This window comes from Micropterus dolomieu, linkage group LG17 (assembly GCF_021292245.1).
Source record: "Micropterus dolomieu isolate WLL.071019.BEF.003 ecotype Adirondacks linkage group LG17, ASM2129224v1, whole genome shotgun sequence".
In the NCBI taxonomy this organism is placed as follows: domain Eukaryota; kingdom Metazoa; phylum Chordata; class Actinopteri; order Centrarchiformes; family Centrarchidae; genus Micropterus; species Micropterus dolomieu.
The window spans coordinates 7608250-7618277 of NC_060166.1; the positions used below are offsets into that span (position 1 = coordinate 7608250).

The 10028-nt window shown below is 45.3% G+C and overlaps 1 protein-coding gene across 1 annotated transcript in view; it reads left to right on the plus strand.

The window, feature by feature from the left end:
- The first annotated feature begins 343 nt into the window (after positions 1 to 343).
- The window catches only part of LOC123985875 (alpha-2-macroglobulin-like), a 67409-nt gene continuing 57724 nt past the window's right edge, over positions 344 to 10028 (plus strand). The window contains exons 1-3 of the mRNA XM_046073845.1: positions 344 to 453; positions 539 to 706; positions 782 to 1009. Of these exons, the coding sequence (XP_045929801.1) occupies positions 578 to 706; positions 782 to 1009 (357 nt within the window). The 5' untranslated portion in view covers positions 344 to 453; positions 539 to 577. The remainder of the gene's footprint in view (positions 454 to 538; positions 707 to 781; positions 1010 to 10028) is intronic.

Genomic DNA, 10028 nt, shown 5'->3' on the forward strand with positions numbered 1-10028 from the left:
AAAACTAAAGAAAGGTATGAAAAAGCTGAACAAAGTTTGACTGAATAAGAATATGGAGGTTTAAAATGTCCTTATTTTATTGTACTTTCTAGATGGACAAGAGAGGCTGTGCCACTTTTTTCTTCAAGATGTCAACTTTCACAAAACTTGACCAAAAGGTGCTGCAAGATGTGCTGGAACTCAGAGCCAAGGTCGAGGAGGAGGGGACGGGCAAGTATAATATATTTTATATAGTATATTTATAATTATATCTATTTTTAAAAAGAGATACTATTTACTGTATTAAGAAGATCACAATGTCATTTGTTTAAACATTGTTGTAACATGGAGGCTTCTTGTACAGGTATTTCACACCAACAGGAGAAGAGAATAGGGATTTCATATGTTGTTGGAAAGCTGTCCTTCATTGACACACCCAAGATTTATGACCAAGGATCAAATGTGGAGGGAAAAGTAAGTGCATGTGGTCTCCTCTTCTTCAGTCTGATTCTATTCACAGTGCAAATGAAACCATGATACAACTTTGTGCTTCTAACAGGTTAAAGCAGTTTACTACAATAATACACCCATTCCTGACATGTCAGTGTACCTGTTTGAGGGTGAAAGGTGGTCAGCACGTCTGGTACAGAACCTCACAACTGACAGTGATGGGATTGCCACGTTCTCATTCAACTCTGCTGACTTTCAAGGGAACATCCACCTCTACGTAAGTAAACAAAAAATCATTCTTCTACCTCTACCACCATGAGCTCATTTGTGGTGTTTCTCTTCTGCAATCTAGGTTGGCAACAAACCGACGCTGGACTACGTTGGTTATAGAATGCCATACTATGAGGTTGGAGATCAAGTGTTGTCTGCAGCTGAACCTTCTTCTCCTGATACTAAAACAGCCAGCACCCTGGAGGTGAAGAAGAAGGATCAGTTACTTCTCTGTGACAGAGAAGAACACATCTCCATCAAATACACTGTAGTTGGAGAGACCCGGGGCTCTGTGGATGTGATGTATCTGGTGAGTGGTGGGTGAAGTATTTCTCAGCTGGTCATCAGTTCTCTTCCAGGACATAGGGAAGATGCTTTTAATATGAACTTTCAGATTAATGACACCTGGCCTAAAGTAAAACACTTAATGTCATTTAGCTGTTGAGACATGAGACACAGAAACTGTCCATATTACCCAAGAGATTTCCTGTTTCTGTGCTACATGGTAACATTTTAGCTAGAGGATCTCCGATCACGATTTTTTGTGCCGATCACCGATTGCTGAAAGCAGTATTGGCCGATACCGATCACTTGGTCTTTGGAGCCTTTTATTTATCATGTAGTATTATACAGTATATTGTATATTTATTTAATTGGTCCTATAAACAATGTTAAGTGTTATTAAGTTAACAGATGATAAAGTATCATGAAATGCCAACTGTTTATTTTGTTGCCAGGAAACATGGAAACAAATCTGTCTTAGAGACTTAAACCATAGCAGCCTTTGCCTGGTTACTGTAAACATCTTATAGCTTAACAAATATAGCTTTACTGTGGAATCAACTACAAAAACAGGACAAACAGCATCTTTATAAATTTACTACAACCATAAAAACTGCAACAAAAAAGGCTGTAGCCAAAATATTTAGGAGATAAAGGAGCACAGACATCCTGAGTCAATGATAAACTCTGAAGTAGCTGCTTTTTGTTCTGGAAAGTTCAGGCAGGTTCTGTGGGCTTTAGGGCCCGTGTCCACCAAAGCATTTTTTACCAGCTGAAAACGCCACCTGTTGTTCTGAAAACGCCAAGCTGGGAGCGCTAGGGTGCGTTTTGAAGGCGCAGTGGGTTTTTTTCGAGACGCTGTGGTTACTATGATACATAATTTCCGTGGAGGCAATGTGTTGCAAGTAGGGAAGCCTACTTAATTTTAGTGAATGTAAAAATGTCACCACAAAGGCCTACTGGCTCTGGCCCTTGCTCTGCATGAAGAGAAGCCTGAAACATGAGAGCACAGGCTATCCGTACGTGGGTTCATGAGATTTTGCGGGCGAGGAAACAACTCGATGAGTAGGCACATCGTTTCGTTCAAGATCGGATGTGCTCGGTGCGGTGTGTGTCCCGACCCTCCTGCACTGTGATTGGACAGCTGGGTAAAAAGTGACGAGCGCAGCGTTTTTCCCAAAGTTGAACATTTTTTACGGTTCTCTTTCTCTGGTGAGTACATTTAGTTTTAAGACTGTTGTTCGCTAGACAAAGTTATCAGCCCTGTTAAAATGACAGTTAACATGAGTTACAGTTGCACCTAGCTAAGCAAGCTAGCTAGCGAGTGCGCAGGGACCGTCTACAAAGTGCAACACCGAAAACACATTCTGCAGAGATATTCAATAACTTTACACTTACCTTAATTACCTTATACATTAATGATATACTGCTGGTTATACTACAACACTTAGTTTTGTGGAAAAAAGACTTTTGCATACCTAATGTAGGTCTATTTTTAATCTTCAATTACTACACTGTTAAAGGCTGTAGTGTCTCAAAAATCACCTCACAAATCATTGATATCCTGCTTGTGATACTTCAACACTTGTAGAAATATAGTTTTGCATAATTTTGGAAAAATTCTATCTTCAATAGCTTTACTGTTATAAGATTTATTGTCTCCAAAATCACCCTACATGTAAATATATGTCCAACTTTACTGAACTCAGTAATAAATGGCACCTTTCAGTTATCTCCCTTTATGAGATCCTGATCTCGTAATTATGAGATAAGGCTTCCAATTTTTTTTTCTTTGGTGAATGCAATGCACTTCCATATTTTTCAACTCTCGGTGACTGGAAAAAAACCCTTAGCGCCCAGCACCTGCCGTTTTTACCAGCTTGGAAAAACGCGGCGCTCCCATTGCAATATATTGAAAAAAGACGCTGGCGTCAGAGAAAAAACGCTTTGGTGGACACGGGGCCTTAGGGGGGAGAGAGAGGAGTGGAGAGAGGGAGAGGGGGCTACAGAGAGTAGCTGCCTTCAATGAAATTTGAAAATAAGGAAAATTCAAATAAATAAAAGTGCAATGTTAATCCAATATTATACTATAATATATAGTGTATAGTATATATTGTTAATATTACATATAGTTAGGCTATTATATTCATTATAGGCTAATTTCATTTGGTTTACCACTAGTAGGCTATAGGCCTTATATCATTTCAGTGGATTGTTTTAATTTTTTATCCTTGTGCATGAAGCACGGTCTACATCTTTTACATACTGCCACCGACTTTAACAGAGGAGAAAGTAGCAAACACTTTAGGGTATGCGTTGATGTCAATTCCCCTTCCGGAACACACTGGACTGAGTGGCAAAACATCTGGGGCGAGTTCAATCTCAAAATGTTTTGCACCGGTTTGCAACGTTTTCTGATTAAACGACATTTTCTTGCAACGTTGCGCAACATTCTGCAACGGGCTTTGAGGTATGTTTTCTCCTGTTTGGTGGGCGTGTCTCATGTGTTACCCAATCAGCAGCGAGAAGTTTGTAAATACAACGGTGTTAAAAAGGCAGGAAAATTCATTGCGATTGCGTACACAACAGGGACTGTGTTTGAAACGGGCTAAACTGTTGTCTCAGAAGGTGTCTAACAGGACAGCGAGGCATCAAGTGCTGTTCAAAACTGCTCGAATGATCTCTTCCTGTCTCCTGAGATGCCTTCAAGCTGCCCCAGTAACAGACAGTTTTGAAGGCAGCATCAATGATGACTTAATACTGACTATTACCCATTAAAGCAGCGCGTCTGCGGCCGCCGGAGCTTTCGAAAACTGGTCAAGTTGGTGGACAAACGAGCCGAATTTGTACACAAATATACGTTTTTAAAGGTTTTTAGTAGTTTTCTCGCTTTGATTTTTGAAAATCTAGCGAGAACTAAACACTGAACTATCATATTAGCCCGTGACTGTAACCAACCAAGTTTGTTCAGTATGATTTCTGAGGCGTCTGTTAGCCGTTTGCCTTTTCAATAGCTAGTTAGCTGATACAAAGGCAAGTGTCTCTTCTGACAACCAGAAGAGACGCAAGACGGCGTGCTGACGTCACACGTTGCCATAAGTGCTGCCCTAGAACTAATGTAAGCAGAGCTGCCTTCACTTGAAAGTGATGCCTTCTGAGCATAGACTGTATATAAGAAATGGACATAGTCATCGTGACGTCACCCGTTGGTTTGTGGACTGCCGTTTTGAAGCCTCGAGTTTGGCCGATAGGGCGCCGCCATGTTGAGTTTTTGCAACCAGGAAGTGCCCGGAAGGGAAGATACGGCGGAGCTAACGCCCGTGTGCGGAGCTAGCTAGCATGCTTAGCTAGGTGCAACTGTAACTCATGTTAACTGTCATTTTAACAGGGCTGATAACTTTGTCTAGCGAAGAACAGTCTTAAAACTAAATGTACTCACCAGAGAAAGAGAACAGCCAACTCCTGTGCCATGGGTACGAGTCACTCTAACCTGATTGACAGGTCGCCATGGTAACGATTTGTCAATCAAAGATAGTCCCACCCTGAAACATACTCTGCTTTGTGGTCTATTTTAAAAAAAATGGGACCATAATTTACTAAATGAACATCATTTTGTATGGAAGAAGACGTGACACTAGCGACTGAGACCATAAACTCATCAGGAAAGTGTTTACTGGGTTAATTATTAAGCTGAGAAGTAGGGTCATTTTCCCATTATTTCTAATGGAGCCAGACTTCTTTTTGCAACCAGAAGAGTCGCCCCCTGCTGGATTTTCAATAGAATGCAGGTTTTAGGGACTTCTGCATCAGCTTCATATTGTAGACCGGAAGCTACCCGCTTGCTTCTGAGGCAGCTGTCTATTACGGTATCGAGGCAGCGAGGCAACTGCCTTCCGTTTCGAACACAGCCAGGGTGTTCGTTGAAAAAAACGTTTTGCGACGTTTTGTCGGCACTGAACTTCTCGGGTTACGTATGTAACCCTTGTTCCCAGAGAAGGGGAACGAGACACTGCGTCGTTGACGACACTATGGGAACGCCCCTGGGCGTGGCAGGGCTGAACTATGAAAGGGTTACATACGTAACCCGAGACGTTCCCCTTCGAGGGAACTCGAACTGTGTCGGTGACGACACTATGGGAACGAGATACCCACTTAGGCCGCACTGAAACCCCACCTGCCCCCAGCGTGCAGAACCTGACGGCACGACTAGGAGGGGAGCGCACGGGTGCTGGGTGCAGAAGGCAGGTCCAGACTGTAAAACCGAATAAAAGTGTGAGGGGTGGCCCAGCCAGCTGCATGGAAATAGTCTGTCAGGGAAATAGTCTGAACGATCGAGTTGCTGATGGTGTGTTTAGAAGCGGGGAGCCCAGCCTTGGGGGACCCGAAACACAGCAGCAACTGGTCTGCTTTCCTCCACCGGGAAGACCTCAGAGTGTAAATACTCAGTGCTCTGACAGGGCAGAGCAGATGAAGTCACCCGTCCTCCGCCGTCACATGAGGTGGGGGATGAAACGCCTGCAGCACCGTGGACCCTGCCAGTCTGGCCGGAACCTTGGGGACATAACCTGGACAAGGGTGCAGGATGGCCCTAACCCTCCCCGGGGCAAACTCCAGGCATCGGGGAGACACCGAAAGTGTCTGGAGATCCCCCACCCTCCTCAGAGAGGTGATAGCGAGGAGAAAGGTCATCTTAAGGGTCAGGTGCTTGGCCACAGCTGACTCCAGGGGTTCGAAGGGGCCTCAGCCAGCGCTTCGAGAACCACTGCCAGGTCCCAGGTGGGAACCCTGGAACGAGTTACGTGTCTCATCCTCCGGGCTCCACGGAGGAAGCGCACGACCAGCGGAAGCCTCCCCAAGGACCCATCACTCAGAGGGGCGTGGAATGCTGCAATGGCAGCCACATATACTTTGAGCGTGGACGGGGAGAGGCCAGCGGAGAAACGGTGCTGGAGGAACTCCAGTATCACAATTACCGAGCAGGTAACTGGGTCCACCGCCCGTTCTCTGCACCAGGTGGTGAACACATTCCCCTTTAGGCCGTACATCCTTCTCGTGGACAGGGCTCTGGAGCTGAGCAGCGTTTCGACTGCTCCTGTCGTCAGACCCGTCTCTAAGAACTGCGCCCCCTCAGGGGCCAGACCCATAGCTGCCACAGGGCGGGGTGCGGTTGAAAGATCCGGCCCTCCGCCTGGGACAGCAGGTCTCTCCTCAGAGGGACCTGGCAGGGCGGTCCCTCGAGGAGCGATTTTAAATCCGAGAACCATACTCGTGCTGGCCAAAACGGGGCTGCTAGTGGTAGGCTGACGCCGTCCTGGCGGACCCGCTCCAGAACCAGGAAACGCATACAGACGCTGAGACGGAGCGTTTTTCCCCTCGAGGAGAATCCCTTGGATTTTAGCCACCACTGCAGGGCTCTCATGTGCATTAGTCCGGAAGGTATTATACTGGACGCTGCTGCCAGAAGACCCAACACCCTCTGAAAGTGTTTTACAGTGATGGCGCGGCCTAACTGCACTCTGGTCACTGAGGATAAAATGGACTCGATGCGTGCGGGAGACAGGTGGGCCCGCATCGTCGTTGAGTCCCACACCACCCCTAGGAACGCAGTCCGTTGGGCGGGTGTCAGCAAGCTCTTCTTCACGTTGAGCCGCAACCCCAAACGCTGAAGGTGGGCGAGGACGACATCTCGATGCCAAACCGCTAACTCTCGAGACTGGGCCAGGACGAGCCAGTCGTCGATGTAGTTCAGTATGCGGATGCCCTGGAGCCTCAACGGAGGCATAGGTGCATCCACTCCCCCCCTACTCGAGGTCTCAGGACCTCTTTCCCCGGGCTCACCGAGACTGAATGACGGTCCTCAGATCCGTCTTCCCAGGGGGCTGTGGGCGAGAGCGCCGTCTTGCGTCCCAGGTTGGTTGAGGGGGATCACGCGAAGCGACGCTCTGCTTCTTGCTGTGGCGGTAGGTGCTGGATGAAGGCTGCGTCCGCCTTTCCTGAGCCGTCGCGGTCCTGGAGTCTGACCAGCGGGGGAGATAATGCTAAAATGCCTCTCCCTGAGTTTTGTCGTGCTGGAACCTGTTGACGACAGCATCCACTGCTTCGCCAAACAGGCCAGAAGGCGAGAGGGGCGCATCCAGGAGAAAAGCCCTCTTCTTCCCCTGGATGCCTGATAAGTTGAGCCGCAGATGGCGCGCCGTAGCCACCAAAGCCGCCATGGATCGGCCGATGGAACGGGCCGTTTCCTTGGTCACACGGAGAGCCAAGTCCGTCGCTCTTCGTAGCTCCGTCAGGTCCTCCTCAGAGGGACCTCCCCCTACGTCACAGTCCTGAAGAAGATCGGCCTGGTATGCCTGCAAGACAGCCATCGTATGTAGGCTGGCACCAGCTCGACCCGCTGCCATGTAGGCCTTGCCCACCAAATCGGACGTCATCCGACACGGCTTGGTGGGGAGGGCCGGCATCCGGAGAGATGAGGCGAGGTTTGGAGAGAGGTAGCTAGCCAGTGCCTCCTCCACTCGTGGCATCGCTCCGTAGCCGAGAGGAGTATTGACCGGGGTGAAGTTAGTTTAGTATTCAACATTCGTCGGTTTTCGCACCTGTTACATTCAATAGCTCTGTGTCAAAATCTCCATTTCTCCCAGTTTTGGGATATATTGGAGAGCTAATTCAGGCAGAAGTTTCACAGCTGTGATCACCTCAAAATCCCTGAGGATAACGACGCAGTCCAGAGCGCAATGCACTGAATGTCTGTCAAATGCGCCTGTCACTGTAGGGGGAGTTAGGGACCGTCTGCAAATTGCAACACATCCATTTCAATCTTCAATAACTTTTTTGTTTTTCAACATAAAAATCTCAAACCACTGCTAATATAACTAATGACCACCCTCAAACATTCCACACCTGTAAATTTGTAAGCAAACATGAAAATAAATTAATACATTAATTAAATTCTTAATTATTCACATTACAAGTGAACAATTTCAATAGCTTGCTCATTTATCAATATATTGGCATCAGATCACCTCTCATCTCTCCTGCACATCCTCTCACAACTTTCACACCTGTTAGTTTCTGGGAAAAAGCTCTTAAAAATCCCTTAACACCATTATCAGGGACCAAATGCCTGAAATATGTACTTTTGAAGTTGTAATTTCAATAGCTTGCTCATTTATGAATATATTGCCATTAACTGGCAACCAGAACAAAATGTTTTCAGAGAAATACATTTTTATCAAAAAATTATTTGAAATCAATAATACAGAATTCTGATTTAAACAATTCATGACATTAATTAACTCCAAGGAATGATTCCAAATCAAAATCCAATGCAATGCGTCATTAACAAAATGAACACTGGTCAAAATTGGTAGATACAGTAGTATGTACACAATGCATAGACATTAAACAGTGCATTCTGCAATCAGGAAAATTTCATTGGCACAAAGTAGTAACTCATTAGTCTTGATGACTATACCATTGACACTTACTATAAGATGTTGTACTGACCACATAATGTGCTCTGCCTTAATAACAAAAATACATAGCCTAAATAAAATACATGCTGAAGTGCATCAATTAATGTCTGGTTGTATGTACTGGAATAGTATACCAGAGTCAGCTGGTTCCTCAAGTCTGCTTTATCTCCAGTTGTGAGCTCTAACAGACCTGTGGGGGGGAAAAAAAGTTACAAATAACAATAGAAAGCAATCCAGAAAACAGTGAACATGTACTGACATCAAATATTAGAACAATAATGATAACATTCAGTACCATAGATTGATAAAGACAGATGGAAAATTAAGGTAGAACACTCAAACAAGTAAAATCTCCAACTAACTATTGGATGATACATAAAATATTCTATTTTTTTGTTTCTTTTGGAGTAACAAATTATGAACATACATAAACATAAATTATGGACAGGTGACGTACTGTTACAGTCGTTCTCCATCGGCACTCAATCATAAGATGCTTCAAGATGTGAATCAGAATCAGAATACTTTGACATATGGCTCTGGCCCTTAAGTGTTCTTGGTTCTATTGTCAATGTGTACTCCCAGATACTTGTAGTCCTCTACAATATAAATGTAAATGCTCTATTTGTATAAACCACTCAAAGCACTTTTACACTACGTCGCATTCACCATTCACTCACATTCATACGCTGAGGCCCCATCCACACTACTGTGTTTTTTGAATTAAAACGGAGACCTTTTGCTACGTTTGCACCTCCCGTCCAGACTAAAACGGTGAAAACAAAGGCCTAAAACGGAGAAGTATAGAAAAGCTGCCGACCCCGTTTTGCGTTTCGAATCTCCGGAGGGTGTTTTTGTGAAGACGGGCCAAAACGGAGGACTTTAGAAACAATGACGCAGACGCTCCCACTTGGCTCTCTGATTGGGTCTTATAAGTCATGCAAAGCAGAAACATGATACTACCGACAGAGTTTTGAGTTGACTAAAATATTCTGTACCATGCAAATAACACTTATCTGCCTACACTCAGACCATCTGCTTCATGTTTACACACCGGCATGCCAGCAGATGTGCGTTTTCAGTCATTTTAATGTAGACGGAGATCAACTCTAAAACGCAGCAAATAGGCTACGCTGGTGTGGACAGAGATCGTATTAATTTTAATTCTCCTTTGTAAACTAAAACACAGTAGTGTGGATGGGGCCTGAGCCTAAGTGCTCAAACAGAAACTAACATTCACACACTGGTGGGCAATCGTCCTTGCCCAAGGACACTTTGACAGATAGCTTGGAGGAGCTGGGGATTGAACCACCAATCCTCCAATTAACGGGCAACCCGCTCAACCGCCAATGCCACATACAATCAGCATGCAACATAAGTTGTAATGATGGAGGTGTTTGTGCCTAGGGGCCCTCAGATTTGAAAAATATGCCTGATTATTTTTCTAAGACTATTGTTACTGAACATGCAAAACGACTCAACAAACTGATCCGCAAGGCCAGTGACGTTGTGGGGGTGGAGCTGGACTCTCTGTCGGTGGTGTCAGAGAGGAGGATGCTGTCCAAACTACAT